Source organism: Cupressus sempervirens, chromosome 9 (genome assembly GCF_028749045.1).
Source record: "Cupressus sempervirens isolate cs-2001-9-10 chromosome 9, ASM2874904v1, whole genome shotgun sequence".
NCBI lineage: Eukaryota > Viridiplantae > Streptophyta > Pinopsida > Cupressales > Cupressaceae > Cupressus > Cupressus sempervirens.
This window is the reverse complement of record NC_143126.1, coordinates 755,776,004-755,802,425: the sequence shown is the minus strand read 5'-3', so window position 1 is coordinate 755,802,425 and position 26,422 is coordinate 755,776,004. Positions and strand designations below refer to the sequence as shown.

Below are 26,422 nucleotides of genomic sequence, written 5' to 3'. Positions count from 1 at the left end.
ATGTTTACAAGTTGATCTTAGTAATCGATCTTTCAATGTTTTTAGCATCAAAACTTGTTTTGTAGTTTGATGCCTATTGGGAAAAAGAATGCCATCCACCTACCTATTCTTGCAAATTCTATTGATTTGATAGGATTGTCTACGAATCTGAATCAACATGAATTTACTATCAACAAATCTTGGAAGCATGAGAGGGTAACCATTATAACATGTCATCCAAACACAAGTGAACTTCAAAAACTTTTTAAAATAGCTAATATATTATTGGACAATTGTTGATTCCAATGATATCCCAAGTCTAATATTCTCTTGAATTTCTCTAACTATAAGAATGTTGAAGGCATCATTCACTCCTAAAATAATGCAATTTTTGTACTACAATTACAGGTGGTAATTAAAAATAATGTTACATCATTATAGTCACCTTCTTCATTAAGCCTTGACCAACCCTTCGTTCTTGTGATGGCATAGACAAGATAAGAGGTCATGTAGAAACCATTACTAGTGTTGAGTTCCAATAGTTGATTATGTAAGAAATTGTTGGTGATTTCAGCCCAATCAATGAATTGAGTGACTTGGCATATCGTGTTAATAAAAAAGAATTACCAAACTTTAAACTCATGAGAATCTTTATTTTCCATTCCTACTTAGGAAGATGACCATATTGGCAATATCCTCTTTTAATAAGGACATGTGAATTAATTCTGATAATTGTGACTTTCTCTTTTTTGGTTGAGAGAGCTAGTACTTGGCTATGATGTTGAGACTTTGGTTTTTATTATTGGCATAATACTCTTTGATCTCTTCTTAGTAGCCAAAAAACACAGGCAATGGATCCATGGTCAAGCTTGGCTACCACTTTTTCATCCATAGTAACTTCCTCTCAGGTGTCGGATTGATTTGCTTTCATGCATTCCAATACTATCTCTAGGCACTGCACAGATATAGAGTGACCTCCTATGTGAGCTAAACCACTATCAAGAACTTGGGTTGCCATCATGTTCCTTCCTCATCTTACATTAATGTCCAAAAATCTTGACTGTTGATGTTACCCAAAATCACATGACCTACATCTAGAAGCATACTCGAGCATTGGGGCATACTCAAGTCTCTAATATTTGCATTTCATTATGCTTTACTATCCTTCAAATGGATGCAAAAATGTTGAGATACCTCTGTACCTTCTAATTTTTATTTTGCAAATGCTATAATAATTGCATTGCATGGGATTCACATATTTCTTCCTAACATTTGCGTCAAGTACCAAATTCCAAATACAACTTCGATTTGTATCATTTGACCAAAGTCATATTCCTCAAAATAATTGATTGGTCTTCAAACTTTGCACTTATAAAACATAAAATTTACCTTTCTATTTATCAAATTTGAAAAGAATAGTGTCTCACATTCTCCACATCTTGCAGCAAAATATAAATCATTGTTGTTATTGTCAACTCATTGCAAGCTCTCATACATTTGTATTCAAATTACCATTTTGAACATGCAGATAAAAGACACTAGAAAATGCTATGAATTTGGTCTCATATTCCATGAATTCTTTAAACACGTACAATTTGTGCAAACTATGGACTAAATGAGTAGAGGGAATAACGTTTCTTATAAACATTCACACAAAATGAACAATCCATAACAATAGTGAGGTCAAGATTTGAATATGTTTTAAAGTTGAACACAACAATCAATCCCTTTCCTAGAGAACTTTGCAATTAAGCATTCCATGAGACACCACTTTGTGGGCAATTTGTCAAATGATATGTACACTTTCTGTGATTCGACACAAGCCATACAATTTGTCCTTGTGGCACCCAAAAGAACACATTTATTTGAGGTATTTTATGAAACAATCACCATGCATGTTTGTTTTGACCCTTACATAAAGCATCAAGAATTTTTTCAAATAGTTAGCAACATGTTTAGAGAGCTTGGATTGTGGCACAATAGGGAGAGCACTTGGCAACATTATGGAATGTGGTTGATAAAAGCTAATAGCACACATTTTAATGTTTCTAAACAAACATGTTTTGTGCACCATCCATGATAATTACATTTTTTGAAAATCTTGTAATTGTTGCATTCATGGTTTTCCATGAAACTACGTTTCCTTAAGGCATTCGGTCAAAATATAATCGTGCACTATATGTCGATTCTAAAGCTCTTGATTTTTGCACAAAGGTTGTGAAGACATAAGCAAAGGTTGTAGAATTTGGTGTTATGTTTGTCAATTGCATTCATTCTTGAGCTTCTTCAACAAATTCATTTTAAATACATCCCCAACCAAGACAAACCTAGGGCAGCATATCTTTGTAGCATTTTGTCTACCAATTTGTGCATCATGTATTTGAAGAATTTTGTCCAACAACTCAAGTCCTTCTCAAGGCTTCAACAAGTTACCCTTGTGTCCAAATGATGTTTGACAAAATTCCTCCTTTCTGATGCTTTGATAGTTGTCTTTGTCAATTGGGAGTTGCAAGAGTGTGGCATTATACCTACCGAATGCATGTGTTCAAAAGTCTATAAAGTTGTTTTAACAAAGCTATTTTGTGCATTTCATCTAATTATGATATGTGACTATGTTTCTTTGAGGCAATAGATCAAACATTCATTTACAATTTGCTTTCACAAGTTGTATGCATGCCAATAATAGAGCAATTGCAACTAAAACATCTAGTTTTATTCCTCTATCATTTGTGCCATCATAGATGTTCAAACTCTAAAAATCTAGTTTATGTTCTAGAACTTCTTGTGTATTTTGTTTTAAACTCATTAAAACATCTTCAACAAGAACCAATCATGCTTAGACTGCCATAATTGCATCCCATGAGGTGACATTCTATGTGACATTATGTCAAACAATTCATGTGCATTCTCAATCACTCCACACGTCTTATACTCTTACAAGTTGTAAGGGTTCAGGAAGAGTTTGTCGAATATGGTTTTATTCTTGGAGATTGCATTTTTTTTTAAATCTTCTAAAGCATATTCTAACAATCAATTTGTGGAAGCATTTTCATTGTTACCCATGCTATGAGACCATACTTCCTTGAAGTCTTCTTTAGTAAAACAATACATGCATTCATAATGGATCTATATTTTCCTAAATGTCTGAGAGAGCAATTCAAACTATGACATTTGACCAAAATTGAATTCTCAGTTGTCAGTTCCAAGATTTGCCAAGAGTAATTTTAACATGGAAAAGTTGATAAATCTTTCAAAAGTACAAAAAAGATGGTGACTGCTTAACCAAGAGGAGGTTAATCAATCTCTTCTTTCTATGTGTTTTATGAGAGTTAATTAACCTCTCCTTTCATCTTCATTTTACTCTTATTTAATTAGAGGTTGATGGATACTTATAATTTACATTTTTTGAAAAGATTGATTAACCTTTCTTTCATTTGCATGTTAATGAATCTTGGAAAGAGAGTGGAACATGGAGCACGATCAACCGACCATAACTTTTGAGTGGGCTAGCCTTTTTCAAAAATTTAAAATGTGTGGCAAAGCTAAAGAGACTTGGACTCAATCAATCCATAAAATCAATGAAATTCAAACAAATGATCAAATATTTTTAAGGTTGAACCTCGGTCCATTTCTCTTGTTTAGAAATGAAGAAACCATTATTTTGAAAAGCAAGTATAGGAAGGCAGGGAAAAGTTGAAGATAATCAGATGTGACTTCAGTTTATAGGAAACACTATTCAACAAAAAGTTTGAATTTTTTAGTGCACAGATACAAGGGCAACATGATAGAGGTAAATCAGATGTGTGAGAATAAAGGTGGTGGTAAAATATTGTACTGCCAAATACAGATGCGGATGAAAAACAAAGTACAAAGAAGGAAAAGTTAAAAAGGAAAGTTGCTAGTAAAGATATTTAAATAAAATATCATTTTAATAAAGAACATGGGACTTATATCTTAAAATCATGTCAGATGTTCATGAGTTCCTCTCATGGAACATCTTTTATCACCTAGGGCATTTGATGTAGGAGCATCCTTGAATTGTCAGCAATCTTGCATCAGCTAAAAATATTCCGTTTCAACGTGTTCTTACTAATTATTTTCTATGTTTTTAGTGGTGTTCCCATGTGCTTGCTCATGGGCTCTTGCACACCTTATGGCATGATCTAGATATCATGGTGAATTGATGTCTAGGATCACATTATGATCTATTAGATTCTTACTGCAACCTATTTGTTCTTCACATTTCATGACCAATTTGTGTTTTCCGATCTTGTGAAGGAGTTTCCTTCCCTATGAAGCTATGGGGCTTCTTTCTCAATGTTATTACACACTTGGCCAACTTACTTGTGGGATCACAATACATGTTTCATCAATTTGAAAGAGATTCTTATGATTTGGGTCCTGACCTATTTGTTGTAATACATTTTCTTAGGAAAAAGGGCAGAGTTAGCTCTAACAAGCATACCTCTAATTGTAGGATTTCATCAAATTTGGATCTGATATTGGGCATGTGTTCCTAGAATGTAAGCTTGCATGTTGTTGGCCAATTGCATGTAAATTCTTGATTATTTGTTAATGCAAACATCAAATTGATCATGTTTTCAGTTCATTAATGACTCTATTGTTAATTGTTTCCTCTATGGGAATCAAGTTGCATGGATGGGACAATCTCCTTTGGGGAAAGTCCTACCATGATTGCATCAAAAACTTGAATAACACATCCATGTAAAAACTCTGGGCATTTGTACACTCAACCTTATTGACCTTATTCAGTTTGCCATATGCCATGCTATCTAATTCATCAATGAATCCAAGTATGTCCAAAAGTTTACCAAACATCAAATCAAAAAGCCTACCTCTATATCTAATTAAACTGAAATGTATAGCTATGATTCTTGTACCCCTCAAGTATTCAAGCAAAGGAAGAAGAATTCATAAGCCCATAAGCTGTCCTTTGAAAGATTATGTTTTAATCGTTGTTAATCCTATGCTTCTTACCATACTTAAATGTGCAGGCATAAAACACTGAGTCTCAATCGAAAGCCATTAACAGTTATATTTGTAAAAGCCTACTTATATTCTCTACATAATCATCATTTGGAACTTGCAATTATTCATGTACTTTTCCCAAATTAAATATCTTATCCAGATTGCTCCTTGTATAGTCTATGAACATACATGCAAGATGTATAACATTACTTACCAAGTTTTTGGGAATGGTAGTTGCAGAACATCCATAACTACCTCTCTTTCATTATTCCTTGTCTACGAACACTAAGGGAAACTCATGCATTTTATTCCCTTGTTTTGATATCCCTTTTGATAGATTTAATAGTTCAAGAGTTTATGTCCCTCTGTTCAAACTTACGGTTTTAATAGAAAGCCTCTAGAACAATTTTATGTATTTAGTTAAACCAAGAGAAAGTGATGCAATTTCATATGCACGGTTTAAATCTTTCTACCAATTTAATGGCATCAAAAAGATCAATAGAATTAAAATGAAAGAATTAACTATAGAATTCTCACAGATGCACCTATATTGAGTTATCTCCATGTTCTAAAATACTATTTGTACACTTCTACACAATCTATGCAATTGTCTCAAAATTACACTGTAATGCCTCTTGATACATTCTACTTGAAATCACTATTCCCTAATTATACATTTCTCTACAAAAAAACCAATTTGGAGTGATGAGTTTCTTGAATTCTATTGTCATATCAGACTTTGATAGCCATAGATGATCCTAAGCTAGGCTTAAATTGTTGATACACTCACTGAAGCTGCAAGCTCTTCGAGCATCTCCTTTTGCTCCATTGCAGCACAACACTACACACCAGATGCAATTTTCAGATTAGCCATTAATGGAAGCAAATTTCTAAATATAAATAATGTATAATATTATGCAATTTAAAGTTTAACCCATACTCTAGATATTAATTATACGCAACACATTTAATATTTATGAATCCTAACATGCATCCGCCATTCTTCTTTATAGTCGCCCATAGAATTGTAGGCATTACCGTTAGCTGGCCTTCTCGGACCAGAGCCTGGCAGGTGGGAGGACAGGAGATCCCCATGGTGTTTTTGTAAACCAGTTAATGATATGAACAATCAAATAAATTTGGAATTACCAAACTATCCTTGAGGGTGACAAAATAAAAAAAATCCAATCCTCTGAAGCATCAATCACATGTTTCCTAGAAATTAGGTAATAAAGTAATGACAAGTTTTTTTAGAGGCAAGCTCATGTACAGATAATCTGCTAGTACTCCATTAGATTAAATTTAATCTATTTTATAAATAATGGTTTCTCCTTAAAAGTGTAAATGAAGAAACTTGCAAACGTTTTTAAAAACATCAGAAGATTTTTTCTTCCACTAATTACGCATTCATGATTTACCTAATCAATAGCCTTTTCTAGTAGTTATCAAGTGACACATAATTCTTTACCTGATCTCTGCATATAGTATTTTGACATGTTTTAATGGAACTTCAATTGTTAATTTAAAAAATGTACCATAATGATTGCAAACGGATTATTAATTTGCATGTTTTAATAAGCCAAGTTGCACAGAATTAAAGAAACGAAGCAAATATTTGTAAATCTGATATGCATAGTGTGGTCTCCTTGGGATTCAGAGGTGTCTAAGATCACTAATACAAACTGCAGATCAATACCAAAGTTCACATGTGGGCCAAATGCTTAATTTTCTGTTGCTGTTATCAAGCAAATGCCTATGGCTGTTACATCCAAAAGGCGACAGCATTAATACCCATTGGGGTTGCCTTTATCGACCTTGCAGTCCTTATTGACTTTATAGTCCCATATTAAATATATGGTTGTATATACTTACTTTTATAGTTGATCGTTGCATCTATTTATTATTCTAGTTGTCTTATTGGTGTATATGGTTGAATTTTATATTGTCAACTCTCTTTTGATTTTCTACTTAATAGATGCCTTGTCTCTCATTTCTTCAAGACAACTTGGGGCTTTTGCATATTTGCTTGTTTTGTGATCCACTGATCACCATTTTTTATTCAGTTAACTTCATTTGGTATCAGAGCCAGTTTGAGAAATTTGCTAATTTTTGCAGGGGGTGAAGAGAGATCATGAAAAGGAAGATCATAGGCTTTTTAAGTGCTGAAGCAAAACTATTAGTTTGCAATTGTTAAAATAGCTAGAATATTTTGCAGGTGTTTGTATGTGCTTTATGTTGCCTGTAGGTGGAGAGAAGATTGTTGTGAATAAGCACCTGGCTGTAGCTGCTTCTTCAAGGAGAAAGTTGCTTCAAAAAGATGGCATCTAAGACTTTGGAATGATTACAGAATATTAAGAAGTGGTTGGCAAGCAGGCTGTTAGGTTGTAGCCTATGAATGTTGCTTTCGTTCTTTTTTATTTTCATACAAAAAATTTGAAAATCCTTTTCTAGTGTGACTTTTTAAGGACTAGGTGAAACTCTTATGAGAAAATAATGTTTTTTTAAAGCAGCAAGAAAAATAGGCCCTTATTTAAAGAAGAAAAAAGGAGATTGCTGATTTTTTTCCCTTTTTGACTATCATAACTTATGTGGAAGTTCATTCAGAGAAGCTAACAAGTGTTCTATTTGTAAATATAGAAATAAATACTTTGTAATTAAGCACATTGTTGGTGTTAATTGAAACTTATTACTCAAATAAAATAATAATTGAAAAAAAGAAAATTTCGTGTGAGGGTCCCAATTGAAGGGACGAGAGTATTCATTTGCTGTGTTGACCATTTGGGTCGTGCATATTTTTATGGCAAATATGGCAGGCAATGTAATGTCTAATGTGTTGATTCCCATATTTGAAGGAGACAATTTTACATATTGGTGTACTAGAATGCAAACTGTACTCAAATATAAGGATTGGTGTGATATTGTTCTACACAGTTATGTTGAGATTGCACATGTAAATGCATTAAATGACCAACTAAAATTGGAATACAAAGTAAATATAAAGAAAGATAATGAAGCTTTATTCTTGAATAAGGGTGCAATCACTCAAACTATTTTCCCTAGGATAAGTGGTGTTGTTCATTCCAAGCAAGGAAGACAAATCTTAAGTAATGCATATCAAGGTGCACAAACTGCTGTATTACAACAATGAGAAATAACTTTGAAAATGTAACAATGACAAGTAGTGAATCTGTCAATGAATTTCCGACAAAGGTAGGTCTGCTGAGTCAAATGAAAGTATTAGGGGAAGATGTAGATGACAAGCATGCCATTGAAAAATAATTAAAAGTTTGATTCCAAAATTTGAAGGTGTTTATCTACGATTGAGATTCCAAGGATGTCTCAAGCATGGATTTGATGAATTGAGAGGAATTTTGGTAACTGCTGAAGAAGAATGAAAAGTGATGAAGAAATCTTAGAACAAGCATTTTCCTCTGACTATTATAAGAGGAAAAGGAAACACATCTTTAGGAGTCATAGTAAGAGTGATAATAACAATAAGAATGAGTAGAAAGGTGAATCTCGCAATTCTAGAGGAAGGGGAAATTATTCCAGAGGAAGAAGTAGTGATTTCAAAGGTAGGAACAGGAAGGGGTAGAAGTAATGGGGAGACAATCACAAAAGGAATGTTAGAGTAAACATGATGAAACAGAAAAGAGAAGAGCTCGTAGCACTATTGAAGATAAACAAAATTTGTTCATTTCCTGCTTCAATATAAATGTAGGTGAAGATAATGTGTGGTATATAGACTCTAAATATTCTTCACATATGACATATAATGAGCATTTATTTCTCAATTTAGAGCAAAAGCATCAAAGTACAATTGCACTAGAAGGTAATAATTATCATGGAAGCAAAGGTAAGGGTACTATCTTAGTTGTAATGGAATATAGTGAAGCTAAACATGTCAGTGAAACACCATTAGTTTCAGCACTCAAAAAGAATTTGTTGTCTGTTGGACAGATGCTAGAGTAAAATTATTAAGTGACTTTTGATAAGAATGAGAGCGTAATAAAAGATAAATTAAAAAGGAATGCAGTTGTTGCAGGAGTTAATATGACAGGTGATAGGATGTTTTCTCTTCATCTCACTTATGGGAACCAAGCACTAAGGTCTAGCGAAACAAATGAAAGTAAAATCTAGCACAAAAGATATGGTCACCTCAGTTTATATGGTTTGATTTTACTCCAAAGATCAAAAAAGGTTGAAGGTCAACCATTTATTTAAGAGTCAAGAAACAAAAGAGTGTCTGAAAAGTGTATTTTTTTGCAAACAACATAGGATAAGTTTTCCTATTGGAAAATCCAGTAGAGCTAAACGACATCTTGAGATAATTCATACAAATTTGTGTAGTCATATGGAAACGCCTATTTTGAACAAATCCAAGTGTTTTCTAACTCTCATTGATGATTGCTCAAGAAAAACTTGGATGCATTGTTTGGTTACAAAGTGGGAAGTATATGAAGGTGATAAGGTTACACAATGGAGGTGAGTACAATTCAAATCAGTTTATTGAGGTGAGTACAAGGGATCAGAGAAGGACAACTATCTATTTACATCATTGGATGAAGGGTTGCAAATAGCAAACAGATCACAGATGATGACATTCATGGATGAAAATTTAGGATACAATATAATCAAAGAAGATGACAGACTGAAAATTGCTTTCACTTCCAAATGGGGAATATTTGCTTACAGGAGGATGGCCTTCAACCTAATCAATGAAGGAGCAACATTTCAAAGGGCAATGGACATCACATTCAAGGATTTGAGAGATAAGTGTATCATCATCTACACGGATGACCTTACTATACTTTCTAAGAAGAGAAGATCGCATTGATGATTTATGGAAGATATTTCAAAGATGTAGAAAAATTGGAGTCTCTCTTAGTCCAAAGAAATGCATGTTTGGGTGATAGGAGGAAAATTACTAGGACATGTGATTTCAGAAAGTGGAATTACGATTGATCCTGAAAGAGTTGAGGCTATCTAAAAGCTAAGTTTTCCAGCTAGTAAGAAAGAATTGAGATCTTTTTTCAGAAAGAATAATTTCGTACGAAAGTTTATTTCAAGATTTGCAGAGATAGTAAAACCCATGAACAATATGCTTAAGAAGGATGCGGAGATGGATTGGACTCTAATTACAAGAAAAGATTTTGAAGGGATATAAGAAGCAATTGTTAAATCCCTTGTTCTTCTGAGTCCAAATTATGAAAAGCCATTCTACATATACGCATTCGCTTCAGTCATGCATGTGCAACGGTTCTTAAACAAAGGACTGAAGAAAATGAAGAGTGTCCTATGCTTTTATGAGTTTCCCTTTCAAAGAGGTAGAACTGAAATACCCCAATGTGGAGAAACAAACTTATGCCTTGGAAAAAGTAAGTTCAAACACTCCATTTTGAGAAGTAAAGTACACGTCAAAGCTCTTGATATTGCAGTGAAAACATTATCGATACAAAATGAGCTAAACAAGAGAAGAGGAAACTGGGTCTCCACTGTCCAAGAATATCATTGAAACTCAACCAACAAAGCTGATTGTAAGACAAAAGCTTGTGCAAAAGATGGACTAGGTTCAGTGCAAAGTGTATGAACTAGATGATGTATGCCCAAATGAATGGTGCAAGGACATTATCAGCTTCCTGTTGAATCATGAGAGCGCTGCACATTTAAATATAGTGCAAAAGAAGGCATTAAAGATGAAAAGCAAGACATAGTAGTCATACACATTTTAGGGGTCAGTTTTGTACAGACAGAATCATGAAGGTATCTACTCAAGATTTTTTGGGAAGGACGAAGGCAGAAGAATTTTAGAGCATTTTCATAATAAATTTGGAACTGGTCATGGGGCAAGTCTGTCTATAGCACACAATATATTGAGATCAGGCTATCATTGGCCAACTTTGTTCAAAGATACACGTGATCATGTGAAGAATTGCCAAATTTTCCAAATAGCTTCTCTTTGAGAGAAGAATCTGTGATGCCACTACAGCCAATTATTAATGTAACGCCCTTTACGATATGGTGACTTGACTTTATTGGTATGATCAATCCACCTTCCTCAACACAACATAGGTACATTCTGACTGCAATTGATTACTATACTTGATGGACAAAGGCCTGAGCCTCAAAGTTATGCACTACTGATGTTGTTATTGAGTTTCTTGAAAAGAAGATTATAACAAGGTTTTGATGTTTGTACACTTTGGTTTGTGATAATGGTCCTGCATTTATTTCACTTAAGTTTTTTAACTAGGCTTTATGGGATTACTTTGAAATTCTCATTCAACTATTATCCCCAATTACATGGCCTAGCTGAGTCAACCAACAAAAAACTTGAAGTGTGTCAAAAGGAAGCTTTTATTAAAAAAATCCAAGAGAGTGGCATACACAACTGAAATCGTTCTTTGGGTAGACAAAGGAAGAACGAAGAACTCTTTAGGAACATCCCCATATCATTTAGTATACAGACAAAACCCAGAGTTCCCGGTCCAACTGAAAATCCCAACCTTGCAATTTATAAAAGAATACTTAGACAACGAGGATATGGTCCAAACCAGATTGTCCCAATTAATGCAACTAGATGAAAAGAGATGAAGTGTTAAACAAATTTGCAAAAGGTTGAGTAGTGAAGAGATGGTTCAATAAATGGATTACAACCAAAGCCTTCAGGATTTTGGACTTAGTTCTATACTAGAAGAAGGCACGCGAAAAAATGAGGAGACTATGACGAATTTGACAAAATTTGGAAAGGTCCACAACAGATTGCTAAAGTTCTGAGAGAGAATGCTTTGAAGATGAAAATATCGATTGGAGAGGATGTCCCATTGTTTGTCAATGTGCAATTCGTAAAGCATTACTTTTAAACCTAGGACTTCTAGTCCTTTTGTGCATAGTTAGAGTATGTTATCATGGATCATTTGATTCAAGCGGATTAGTAGAGGTTTCCTTTCAGTAGTCTTAGTTAAGGTGTTTTTAGCAGTCAAGTGATTAGTTCGAACTTCACCTTAACTCATTTGGCATGAGATTTTAAGAGGGTCATGTCTTAGTGGTTAATTGTTAGTTCATTTGGTCAAAGTTTAGCATGCAATTTAGTAGTTTGTAGGATAGCTTAGGTTTTCCTAGGATCCCTTAATCCCACTTTGTTTGTTTTAGGCTTGGTAGGTTTAGGTCTAGGTTTGTAGAATGTGTTTCCCTCTCTTTAGTAGGTTAGGTTTGAGAGGGGTCCCATTTGTGACAAAGGTCATTTATTTCATACTAGCACATTAGTATACTCCAACTGGGTATGTTAAGTTTATTTTTTAATGTCTCTTGTGAATATATCTTGAACTGGAAATTGGTCTTAATAGCCAATCCTTCGACAAGGACCCGTACTAAATTTAGATTGGACTCATTCATTGCAGGGATTACTTTAGTGGCAAAAATTTGCCAAATGGCGAATTTCATTCATCGGGGACCCAAAATTTGGCAAACATTTTTGCACTTCTAAGGTGACCATGTCACCTGCAGTTTATGAAAATTGGTTCCATGCTCAAACCAATCACCATTAATGATACATTATTATTTTATTTGGGTCATGACTTCGCCAATGGAATCTATTCTTTCCACATGGTAAATTTAATATTTTTGCCTACAATTTTTGGGCCTTGTCTTATTGAATGGTCACATTTGCCAATATGTGGTAAAACTTTAAGTTAGGTTATATGTTAAGTACATATATTGACATGTGTCACTATTCTAGAGACTTTCCATGTAAGTTTTTATCCTTTTATTCTTTGGCCAGAAATAGACGTGATTGTGGGTAGGTGTCATTATTCCAGAGACTTTCTCTAAAACTTGTTTTCCTTTAAATTTTGGCCTAGAATAGGATCTATACTGTTGATTTAGGATCATTTAATGGTCATTAAAATGGGTTAGTGTGTTTTAAATGATACAAAAATATGGCTTCTTGATATTTGTACTTTTGGTCGTGAGTTTCTTCAATAATTAAATATTTGCCAAGGTTATACAGAATTTTCACACAACAGAAACAATATTGCCAATATAATTAATTTTTTTCCTAGTTTGAAAAAAGAAAATCACCAATAAAAATTAATTTTTTCCCCCTAAAATAATGTTGGATTCGACAAGATTTTATACTTTTTTCCAAAGTGGGGTTTCTTAAAGTTATCCTTGATTCATTGTACCTAAGTCTTTCAATTACAACATTATACTCGCACTTAATTTCTTTGAGTTCCTTGGGAGTTCTCAAGGTCAAGTTGGAATTAGACAAAATTATACACCTTCTTCAATACCATTGTGGTTTTGCTAAATCCATTACGAGCTTCACTACTAGTAAGCCAAAGTTGAATCTGAGAAGAAAAAAAAAGTTGCATCAAAAGAAAGAAAGAATTTATAATAGGGGAAGAGAGTTGGTCTAGGTAGTCGGTATGCTCCCCATTGATCTTGGATTTTGTCTCTCCAACCTGAATCAAAAAAAAAATGAGAAAAGGAAGCAAAGTATAATGCACTTTTTCTATGGGTGTGCAAATATCTCCACTAGTGCTACTCAATATAAATTCAGTAAAAGTAGAGCGGTATTTGTGGTGGAACCATAATGATAGCCTCATTGGGGCTATGGATGCCTAATTGATAGCAAGGCATTCTCTAGAATGCTTTGGACTATGGATATAAAATAGCTAAGCTCAATGGATCTAAGAAGCTTTCAATGTTCTTGTCAAGCAGGGAATGACCACACTTGCACACATGTGGGTGATTGAGGAATAAGGTTCTTAACTCAATTCATGATTCCTCCCCTTTTAAGTACAATTCCTAGTCATTGGATAAGTAAAAAGGGGATTAACCAAAGGTTCTTGATTCTGAACAAGTTCTTCAATGGAGTCACCAGATTTTGTGAGGTTTTCACACCATTACCCTATTGCAAATGGGGACCCCCACTTTTTTTTTATATAGTTAGATTGCTTTAGGTCTAGAGAGAGTCAAGTTGGGCAGTCCATTTTGTCAAGGATAGTGAGTTTTGGACAATGCACGAGGATAAGGAAGGAGAATTAACAAAGTGTGAATATCAAAATTGAGATCAAAGATCAAATCTACTGAAAATGGAGACAAAACAACTTTCACGGGCCTAATGTAAAAGAAAAATCACCTACCAAAGATTGGACTTAAGAGGGGCAATTATGAACGAGTTTGGATGAGGCTGTACCATTTAGGAATAACCCTGAGAACTGGTTGGATAATGAACTGTAGTCAGGATTCATAATCCTGACTCACCCTATATTTTTGCCCCTTCCTAGGTCATAATCCCAACTCTCCTTTCAATTCCACCCAATTGTGAGGGATAGCTAAGGCAAGAATTATACATCAGTTGGCATGGGAGGATCAAATCTTGATTATCCTTTGAAAATCACATCAAATCACTAAACGAGGTTGGGAAGAGTTGAATTCTTGCATGGTGGACCAAAGTGAAATAGTCAAATTCCCGACTTAGGGGAAGAATCCCCTCCCTAGTTAGGATTCCTTTCCTTGACTCCTGTGAGATTTCCACATCCTAATCTAGAGAAAACAAAAGGGGGTAATCAAAACATCAGTGAGTTAGTGTTTCAAGGCAAACAATGGTTTCAAATTCATCATCAAGATCAGATCCAAAACAAGCAAAGAATGGTAGAATTGAAAGGACTATCAAGCCCATAAACTTGGGATTTAGAGAAAGGAATAAATCCAAGGCAGGCGCGGATTCCACCCTCCTCTTGGGATTCCTAATCCCAACATATATGAAGCTTCAGCCCTATACCATGGAAAAATCCTGACTTATGCTTGATTTCTTCCCCTAAATAGGATGATTTTGATGTGAAATCCAAGCTCTAAGTCAATCAATATTGGAAAAAACAAGTTTTAAGGCCACAACAATGAATCTTTTGACTTCAAATAAATCACAAATTAGAACCAAAACCAAGCAAACAATGAGAAGTTGGGATACTAGATCAGATCATAAAGATTTTTAAAATAAAAAATGTGAAACAAAAATTCTAATAGGGGGTTGAAACAAGACCACATCTTGGGATTCTTGATCTCAAGAGGAGGCATAATTCTGCCCTAATATAGTGGCAAAATGCTGACTTGTCTATGAAATCTACCATGAGTTTGGTGGTATTTGAAATGCATCCTTTATTCCTAATCATTTAAAATTGGAGAAAATCAAAGATAGAAGCAAGTGGCGATGAAAACTTTGGTGAATAAGAACAAAATCTTAAGCGAAGGATGCTCAGAATCAGATTGGATTGACCTCGAAACAACTCAAATACAGATTAAAATTGATGGATTTCGGTCAAAAAACCAAGAATGATGTATGGAAAAAGAAGTAAAAAGTAAAGAGCAATTTTAAATCAAGCATTGGCACCCAATTTATCCTAAGGGGCAGAATCCACCCCTAGTCAAGAATCCTAATCTTGAGAGCATCCATATCTTCAATGAGCAAGGTCAAATACAATGGGGATTGAAAAAGGGCCATTTGACATAGAATTTTAAGACAAAAACTGCATTTTCATCCTACATGATCAGCTTTGGTGGGAGATTATAAATAGTAAAGCTCAGGCACTCACGCCCCCCACCCCTCCACACAGAAAAGAACCTCAAAGTACCGTCCCCGCTATGTCCCCACACCAAGTTCTTGGAGTACCCGAGTACCCCCACCTATGTCATTTTGCAACCACCCCGCCACTGAGACAAGTACTTGAATTACTGTTTGAATTTTGAATGTTCCTATTGAGTATGTACTATGTGACTATGCTGAATGTTCAATGGTTTTGGTTCGTGCTACAATTTTTCTATGTTCAAGTAATTCAATTTGGCATGTTATACTGAAACATCATTTCATAACTACTATTTCAAGTTCTGTATGTATAGTACAGAACACTCCCTCCGTCACCCCCCACTGCCATTTCCCCACCATCCTGAAATCGAGGCCCTTTCTCCCCTATCTCAGAAACTTGTCTCGACATACACTAGTGTCAATGTTACACTATTATAAATTAAAATGATTTTTATTGGCTAAATGAAGATAGGTCGGCCCAAAAGGGGATGTGCCTCTTCGTTATTTGGAATTGCCTATATAAGAGAGATCAAAGCAATTCATTTTTCCATATCAATTTCAAGCAAGATATTTCTCTTCTAAAGGTAGTGAATCGACTAAAAAGGCACATGTACTTCCATGGGGTAGCGACATCTTTCAAGGCAGCAATTTTAAGACTTAGAGAGTGATTTTGGGGGGAGTTTGGAGAGCAAGTGACTATTTTTTCCATAAATTCAGACAGAGTGCTGAAAAGAAGTTAAATCTAGGCATATGATAGGCCTCAAACTCCTTAGGTCCCAAAATTTTGAAGGAATTTGTTCCAAACTAGAAGACTAGAGCCTTTATATTCAAAATCAGATCTCTAAACATTCAAATATTGAGATCTGAAATAGTAAGACATGCCTTATTCAAGCTTTGAATGAAACTTATTAGGATGCTAATGAATTGAAATTGTCTTGAGTAAAGTTTGAAATTTGACTTACATAAGATAAATAAATTGAATTATTTCAAAAGATTATCTGGCTTTCCAACCCAATTTTACAATGCAAAACTAATTGGAAATGTTGATTGCAAGCACAAGGATGTCAAGAGCAAAGGCCGCAAATGTGAAAAAGGATAGGCAATTCCAAATAAAGAATGATATGAAGGATATGTTGCTAGAAACAAATTTCACTTCAAAGAATAAGAAGATTAGAGACGCCAATCTAGGACCTATCAACATGTTGCAAGTAAGAGATAGGATGTCTAGAGGAAATCCTTCAAGAATGGCAAGAAGAATGGTCAAGAATGGAATTGTGCTAGTTATCTTTCCTCTTACAAACAATGCATTGAATAAGTACTTGAGTGTGCCATGTACTGCATCCTACAAACAAAGGAAATCCACGAAGGATAAGATAAGATAATAATATTAATGTCCATGAGAAACCAACAAGGTTTATGGGACTGAGCATACAAACAGAAGAACCGGCCAAAGTAGAAGCACCAAACGGTGACTGAGAAGAAACAAAACAAGAGAGAAGACGAGGTAAGGACTAAGGGTCCTTCTTTGTCACATAAAAATCAGTAATAGAGGGGTAAACCCGTGAACGATCCATAGTCTTAGAATGCTGTGTAGAACCACTATAGGACTGTCGCTGCCTGGAGAGATTGGTGCAATGTCTAATTGATTTGGAATGAGAAGTACCGGAAGGCCTTTTCAAGCCCTATGGAGGAGACAAGGGAGAGAAAAAGGCAGTAATGAGCTGGTCTAAGGTACGCCCCTGAGGTATAGAAGACTGCAGAGTTAAACTCACGAAGGTGGGTGGCCTCCTGAAGATATAGTGCAAGACACCGCTGTTCAATATAATTGAAGAACATCGAAAGTGAAGAACAATCTCTGAAAAGGCAGTAAAATCTCCCTCTGATCTCATAATAAAGAGAACATTGAAAAATGAAGTCGATCTCAGTCTCAACCTCTACCAAAGTACACAACTAACATATCCTATTAGCCCGATCCATATGGTGATTGGTCCAAGCCCTAAGGCGGTGAGAACCAACTCTAAAAGAGCCTATAGAAAATCTGAAGGCATGATTCCAGCACCGATAAAAATAAGCAAGGTGAACAATAATACAATCCTGAATCTCAAGAAAATGCTCCACATAGAAGGCTGGGTAAAGTTGCAGACCTCTCAGGGGATTACACCAGGTAGCGATAATGTACTGTCTATGGATATCTTGTCTAACATGCTCGTTCAACTCCTGACGTGAGGGGAGCAGATGACTAGGAGCATCAAGAGAAAACTAGTAAGGAGGAAGACAATCTATCTCAATACCAATCGAACCCAGCAAAGAGGTGGCCTGGGCATACCAACAACAAGACCTTGTAGAGGTGTCAGATCTCATAATCTCAACAAAAGAACAGTATGCAAGATGAGAGTATCTGTGCCGGTCAACATCCGCCTCCATAAAACCACGAAGCCGATGAAGGAACCAAATCAAGTCAAAAATAGCTGCAAGTTTGAGAGGATGAGCTCCAAACTCAGCTAAGACAATGCTGTGAGGGGTGAGTCTGTGAAATCTTATGATACGCAGTAACATCAACGTCTGAACCCGCTCAATAGAAGCCCAATTAGAAGCAATAAGAGAAGGCCTCCAAACAACCGAGCCATAAAGAACTGTTGGACGAACCAAGGAGTCGAAAAGGGACCACCTGGACAAAATATCCTAAAAATGATGCCTGAAACATTGTCTTTCCAGCAAAGCTAGGGAACCCATGCCCTTACTAACTTTGGATTGAATAGCTGGTCTCAAGATGAAGCGCGGCCCTGAGAACTTCACCCCGAGATACATATAAAAGAGAGTAATCTCAACCTCGTGACCCTGAAAGAAGAAATGAAGATGAGAGGTCTTTAAACAGTTAAATGCCATAACCCGAGTCTTAGATAGATTGAGCACAAGCTGTCGCTGATCACAAAAAGAACCCAGACCATCAAGAAGTCTCTGCAAGCTGTCGGGGGAAGAGGCCAAGAGAACCACATCATCAGCAAAAAGAAGAATGGAGATCAAAACCTGATGTAAACAGCACCCATCTCCCAGTTGAGAGGAGTTCACAAGGAAATCCTCCAACTCATCAATATACAAACCAAATAGTCAAGGAGAAAGAGGACAGCCCTGTTTCACCCCAATGGTGCTCTGAATCGAAACAAAAAAGCCCTCCGAACTTCTGAGCCTACCAGTTACCCTCTCATAAAGCCTCATAATGGCAGTCTGTAACATATCTGAGATCCCAATCTCCTGCAGTCTCTGAAATAAGGCCAACCTAGGAACAGAATTGAAAGCCTTACAGAAGTCCACAAAACAACAATAGACCTTCTAGGACCTATGCCTAGCCTCCTCGATGATAGCCCGCAGCGTGATAAGAAAATGTTGACTCTCCTTACTGAACGAGCAATTAGAGAAACTTTTAAAAGTACCATATCATAAGATGAGGGTTTTACACAATAAAGGAGACATCCTTAAAACATTATCATGATAAAGTGGATGCTTGTGCTACCAAGATAAATGAAGAATGGCTAGTTGAACCAAGGAGTCATTACTCCAAACTATTGAAGGTACCAAAAATAACTAAGTCAGATTTTAGGGAAGATTACGGTGACATCATGTTAAGAAAGGTCATGGGAGAGCCACTGGGGGCTATATTTGAACTTTGGATGTTCTACTTCATGGACAAGATAGCTAATGATAAGTAGAAGATATTTTCCACAGCAAGTCAAATTGTGATATTGCTATCACGATTTAACTATGTAGTTTTGAGTCAAACTCATTGAACCATGTTTCATGAGTAGTGATTCACACGAATCCATCTCTCATGAGAATAAATGAGCAGTTAGCACTCATTAGATTTAGGTGATGTTCACATAGGTGAAGCACCGAGACTTCCTAGGAGGTCACCCATCCTAGTACTACTCCAACTTGAGCACGCTTAACTACAAAATTTCCTCCATGGTTAAACCCACTCTACTTGCAACCCCATTTGCAAAACCTTCACCAAGTGTTGTGCCTTATGAACCATTCATTAGAAAGCCCCTCAAGCTCATCAATTGATAAGTAGAAGATATTTTCCACAACAAGTCAAATTGTGATATTGCTATTAGGATTTAACCGTGTAGTTTTTGAGTCAAACTCATTGACCCATGTTTCATGAGAAGTGATTCACACAAATCCATCTCTCATGAGAATAAATGAGCAGTTAGCACTCATTAGATTTAGGTGATGTTCACAGAGGTGAAGCACCGAGATTTCCTAGGAGGTCACCCATCCTAGTACTACTCCAACTTGAGCACGCTTAACTACAAAATTTCCTCCATGGTTAAATCCACTCTACTTGCAACCCCATTTGCAAAACTTTCACCAAGTGTTGTGCCTTATGAACCATTCATTAGAAAGCTCCTCAAGCTCATCAATTGATAAGTAGGAGATATTTTCCACAACAAGTCAAATTGTGATATTGCTATCAAGATTTAACCGTGTAGTTTTTGAGTCAAACTCATTGACCCATGTTTCATGAGTAGTAATTCACACGACTCCATCTTCCACGAGAATAAATGGAACACTTAGCACTCATTGGCTATAGGTGATGCTCACAGAGGTGAAGCACCGAGACTTCCTCGAAGGTCACCCATCCCAATACTACTCCAGCTTGAGCACACTTAACTACAAAGTTTCCTCCATGGTTAAACCCACTCTACTTGCAACCCCATTTGCAAAACCTTCACCAAGTGTTGTGCCTTATGAACCATTCATTAGAAAGCCCCTTAAGCTCATCAATTGATAAGTAGGGATATTTTCCACAGCAAGTCAAATTATGATATTGCTATCAGGATTTAACTCTGTATTTTTTGACCATGAGTAGTGATTCACACGAATCCATCTCTCATGAGAATAAATGGAACACTTACTACTCATTGGATTTAGGTGATGCTCACAGAGGCGAAGCACTAGGACTTCCTGAGAACTCACTCATCCTAGTACTACTCCAGCTTGAGTGCGCTTAACTACAAAGTTTCCTCCATGGTTAAACCCACTCTGTTATTTCTATTAATTGCTCCTAGTCATTGGGATCTTTGAGGGGGAGTTGGAATTAGTGAAAGATCTTATGCCTACTTCAATGCCATTGTCGTTTCTCCAAACCCATTATAAGATTCATTGGTTATAGAAAAAAATAGAATATGAGAATGAGAAAGTAGTATTAGATAAAGTGTTAATGATAGGGAAGCGAGTTGGTTTGGGCAGTGTGTATGCTCCCCATTGATCCTGAATTCAGATCTTTGACTTGGATCTTTTAGAAATGAGAGAAAACAAATGAAAGTTTAAGACGTTTCTACCTTGGGTGTATGATAATCTCTACGGGTACTACTCAATACAATTTTTCTGAGAGTAGAGCAATGTTTGTAGTGAAATCACAAATATAAGCTTGTAGGGACTATGGACACTAGACTAGCAGCAAGGCTCTATCTAGGATACTTTTGGAGTATGGATGTCAAATAGCTAATTACAACGGATCATAGGGACTTTTGATGTTCTTCTTGAGATGGGAATGAACACATTTGCACACACATGGGCAATTAAAGATGAAGGTTCTTATCTCAATTTGTGGTTCTTTCCATTTTGATTACATTTCCTAGTTGTTTGATAAGTGAGGAAGGGATGAATCAAAGATTTTTGGATCCAAAGAAGTTTTATTCTTGAAATGTTCAGAAACATTTCCTGAATGGAGTTGTCAGATGTTGTGAGGTCTTCACATCATCGCCCCATTACAAATGTTGAGCCCCTCTTTTGCATGTAGTTTTACGGTTTGGCAATAGAGGTGACATCTCAAAGCTTAAAGTTTTAATGAGTGGTTGAAGTAGTTAAATATCCATTAAAAGAATAGTGTATGTCCTTTTGTGATACCCAACATATCACATTATTATATCTAAGTAAAAGTCCACAATAAGAAGGAACCATAGGGTTATCTCATTTGATCACACAATCCATATAATTTATTTAGCATATGAGCTTCCTTGTTTAAAAGAGTTGGAAATTTGATATTTCATTCGGACTATTCAATATTTGACTATGCATGGTGTAGTGGCATAAAATTCATATCAATACCACCTAGGAGAAAACCAATTTAGGAAGATGGATTCACTACAAGTGCAACTCTAGCTACTAGCATATGATGCAGCAAGATAACAGTTCCACTTTGGTGGACCAGCCTAAAGAGGCATTTGTTATATCCGATGCACTCTATGCATCACTGACCTCTACCATGAAGTCCAATATTCTTTGCTCTCTTTTACCTATATATAGAAATTTCTATAACCCTTTCCCTATTGTTGCATGTGTCTCTTTATTTAGTCCTATGTCAAATCATCACTCTCATGACAACTGCTTATCTTCGGGTATTGCCTCCCAATGGAGTTTTACCTATGAGGTCCACTCACAGTTTTGTTGATGCGAGTTTTGTATCACTTACATAACATATTAGTAATTGTATATCTGATACGGAATATCAAACATACAATTCCTCTCTTGAAAAGTTATTGCTCATGGGACATGAGAATAACTCCAATGTTCCTTACTCTTGTGGATACTCGCTCAGTTTTATCGATGTGATTTGTTGGTAATCACATAGGCGACCTTACGCTATTCATTCAAGGATGACTTGGGCTTTGGTGGAATGATGGTGATGGTGATGGGTTTGTGAAATATGCGGGTGGCAGATAATGTTGATGGTGGTGATGATGGAGGATGTGTCTGCCAATGGTGATGTTGATGGGAAAGCGATGGTGGTGGAGGGTGAATGGGTGTGTTCTGATACTTGATCTACTTCCCTAACTTCCTTCTCTAAGCTTCGACTACCCAGCTACTCACTATTCTACTCCTACTCCTATGAATGGAAGGTTAGCAAATGGACGGGGATGGAACCTAATGAGAGCTGACCAGCGGCCTCACTTCCACAGGTGCAATGATTCAAAGGAATAACAAACTAGCTTACCACACAAAGCTTTTCAACCAGCCGCTAGGATGCTAGTGGCCTAGTATTGACCCCTATCAAACATTTACCAATGCTACCATACAACTATCCATCTACTTTACTCTTGCTTAAACAACTTGAAATGAAATTTGCTTCAACAACTTGAAAGGAAATCTAAGTGGAAGTAGAAAACATGCAGTAACACCCAATGTTCTTAATCAACATGCAAATCGCAACAATGAAAAAGAGAGCAATTTTGGTATTATCTTCGCAACAATTTCTCCAACATTTTACAAATGAGAGTAAATGGCCTTTTATAGGGGCCAGAAATACAACGGACGATGGAGATCAAAACAGGATCAATGATCCAGATTGGATCCTCAAAACCCTAATTAGGGTTGCCACCCCATCGGCCAATGAGAAGCTGCCACCTCATCAATGGACCAATGAAAAAAATGCAAAAAGTGGCAACCAATGAGAAGGCACTAAAATGGTGGCCAATTAGAAACCTCTTGTCCTATTCTAGAAGAAAGGGAAATTGCCACTTGGGCTTACATCAAATAATCTTCTAATATAAATCTTCCCTTTCTCTTTCATTTTCTTAGCTAAGGCAATGAACTTAGCTAGCCTTTCGTTAACTTCTTCCATAGGAGGACAAGGTGTGTGCTTCACCCTGAGTTCCGCCGACTTCGCCACGCTACTCTCTGCTTGTAGTATCCTTTCGTGATCCTTCTCATATTCCTTCGCAAATCCAATAAAAGCATTGAGAGAGGAAAGGGTGCCCAAATGCTTCTTCTTGATAGTAACCTTTCCTAACTCATCCAACTTCGATCCAAAATCTATCTTGTTGTCATCCTCTTTGCCAAGGGGGATTGTCCTTCCTTTAGTCTATCCTTCATCCGTATCATGTCCACTGTACCAATATTGGTGTCAGTTATTCTCTTCATTTTCGAGAAGAAGGGCGTTTTGGGCATCATATCCTCTTTGTCTTTCTTAGTCTTGTCCGCTTGGGATTCTTACTTGCACTAACATCCTCCATACTCTTCGCCCTATTACAGGATGGTAGAGGGGTGGACCAGAAGGCAAGTAGAACCAAGGGAAGCATTCCTAAGACTAGAACGAAAGAAGGATGTCAACTTAAGGACCCCTTGCAACTCTAGATGATGAAAATTCGTCTTAACCAATAATCTTATAGCGACTTTTTCGGAATTAGGACTTGACCTTAAGAACTTCAAATCCCTTGCAAATCAGAAATTTATCATGCAATTCACCTCCAAATAAAATTACCCAACCTAGGGCAAAAATTGCAACCTCTTGCAAAAATCAAAATTTTATCTTTCGCAAATTTCACCCTCCACAAATTTTGGCTCCCACAAATTTCGCCCTCCACAAAATTTGCCAAGCAAAAAGAGTGCAGATCTGCTCTTGCAAAATCACCAACGCCTTGAGAAGGAGAAGTGAGAAGTGACGAAGAAATGGGAGAGAGGCCTCCTCTTATACCCAACTTTCTTACTCCTCCCAAGCTAGCCGACTTGGACCCTGGGAGCAAGAAAAAACAATAATTAATGTAAAAATTATGGCCCACAATTAAATACTTAGCTAAATATTAATTTTGCTAAAATGAAAATTGCCTTTTAAAATTGCCAATTAGTTCTAAATTGCAAAAGAAAATTAAATGTTGCCTTGGAGATGTTAAAGATTTTCATTTAATGAGGATTTAGTAATTAATACGTCATTAAAATTGGATTTTGGCTAACCAAAAGCCATTTTTCAATATTAAATTACCAATTTCATTAAAGGCAAAAAGTTTTCAAGGCAACTTTAATCTATTAAAGCCAATTTTTTGCAATTTTTACCCAAATCAATTTTGCTATGCCAATAAATTTTTTTGACAAAAATAAAATAAAGTTTCTCCTAGAGCCAAAAATCGATTTTTGCAATTTTATTTCATCAAAATTAAAATTTTCACCAAAAAAAAAAAAAAATTGAGAAAATCCAAAACTTAAGTGTAACAATTTTTTCTCTTTTGAAAGATTATTCAAATTTACACAATTATATCCGGATTTTCAAAGGAAAACGTCTAAATACAAATTTACAATTTTATCCTGCCAAATATTGCTCTTTAAAATTTTGTTCCGCCTAAGGATGAAATTGGTTGCTCTGGAAAATCAAGTTGAAACTGGGTGAAAATAAGCTAAGCCTCCCCACATTTGTCCTGAAGGTGCCAAGGCGTGAAATTTTCAAAACTCAAAAATTTTGAGCAATCCAAAAATTTGCCAAAGCGATTAAAAAAAAGGGGGTCCCCAAAGAATTTGGAGCAATGGTGTGAGAACCTCACAACAAGTTTTTGTAACATCCTTTAATATTATTTTAATTATCTTTCTATTGAAATAAAAAATCAATTCTTAGCTTTCTATTTTGTTTATGCTCGATATTTTTATTTCTGTCAAAACAAGTTGGTTTCTAATTATTGCCTAGCATTTACGACACATTAAAGCCCATAGAAATCTACACTTAGGCACACATAATGAAATTCCCAAAACGTGACTTAAATGGTGAAGATGTGCTAAGGGTTTTGTTGGCATTACTTTGGAGCCATTACAAAGTTTGATACCATCACCCCCAAAGGTTGACCTCACTCGCAAAAAGCTTGATCTCTAATCACATGTTTTATATTCAGTGTTGTAAGACAGTATTGGTTTCAACTACCCTTCTAAGGACAACCAATACGTCCAATTCAAATAACACTCAGCATTAATCTACATGGTTTTTGGTCTCGAGACCTATAATTTACCCTATTTATAACAACTTGCAACTAATGTTTGGTCATGAGACCAATAATTTACCCTATTTCTAACAACTTGCAACTAATGTTTAGTCATGAGACTTATAATTTACCCTATTTGTAACAACTTGCAACTAATGGGATAGCCCACTTATTAATAATTATAACTATTAGAGTTTTAGGTGACTCTACAACACCCCCACGATCAAATAAAAGACCAAGATAACTTCCAAAAGAGAATGGAAAGACAATTGCATTAAGATGCAAGAATGATATTATTGATAATGAACATGATTGAAATGTACACAATAGGCCCTCTTATATTAGCAAGACAATAAGAGACTATGACAAGGAGTTGATAAGTTATCACCCATACAAGGTGGAATCTCATGTCCGCCAAAGGTGGATCATCCTCCATTATGCAATGAAGTATGTGCTACATGATGAGGATGATAATGATGTGCACTAAGGTGGATCTCACACATAAAGTGGAATTTGATAACAACTATCACCACCTAAAGTGAAACTCTCTTGCACCATGTGCTTAATATAGGTGCAAACTCCTAAGTGTCTCATATATAAACTAATATGTAATGCATTATCCTAAGTAAGATTAAGTAAAATGTAATTAGACTTAGCTAAATACACTAACAAAAAACTCAAATGGTGAAGGAAGAATATTCAAACCCTCTGATGACATTAGCAACTTGAGAGATTATTTTTTATGATTGTATGGTCATAGCAAGAAAAAGCTAGAAAATATGTTTTCACGTTTGGACAAGCATCAAATATAGCATTGTGAAAGGAACCCGTGGCAAAAAATGCCTAATTATTGGTGTAGATGTGGAAAAATCCATGTGGTGCCAAGAAAAGGCCACGAGGATGAGTTCAAGAATTCGTTGGGATGGCCAATCTGCTTTTCATGTGAGGGGTCCTGTGTGAGCAATATCAGACGAAGCTATGGGTTTTATGAACTAGGAACCCCCCTTATGAGTTATCACTACAAGCTTGGTTGATCATCGCAAGTCACATGCAATCCTTGTAACTCAGGTGATGTCATAGTGAACCACTAATGTTTCTGTGTACAAGATGGGGGCCACATTGATTT

General features: G+C 35.9%; 1 protein-coding gene across 1 annotated transcript in view; it reads right to left on the bottom strand.

The window, feature by feature from the left end:
• Window positions 1-5,444: 5,444 nt before the first annotated feature.
• APG3 (Peptide chain release factor 1) overlaps window positions 5,445-26,422 on the bottom strand; it is a 234,547-nt gene continuing 213,569 nt past the window's right edge. Inside the window, exon 15 of the mRNA XM_089801947.1 lies at window positions 5,445-5,809. Coding sequence (XP_089658073.1) covers window positions 5,738-5,809 — 72 coding nt within the window. The 3' untranslated portion in view covers window positions 5,445-5,737. The remainder of the gene's footprint in view (window positions 5,810-26,422) is intronic.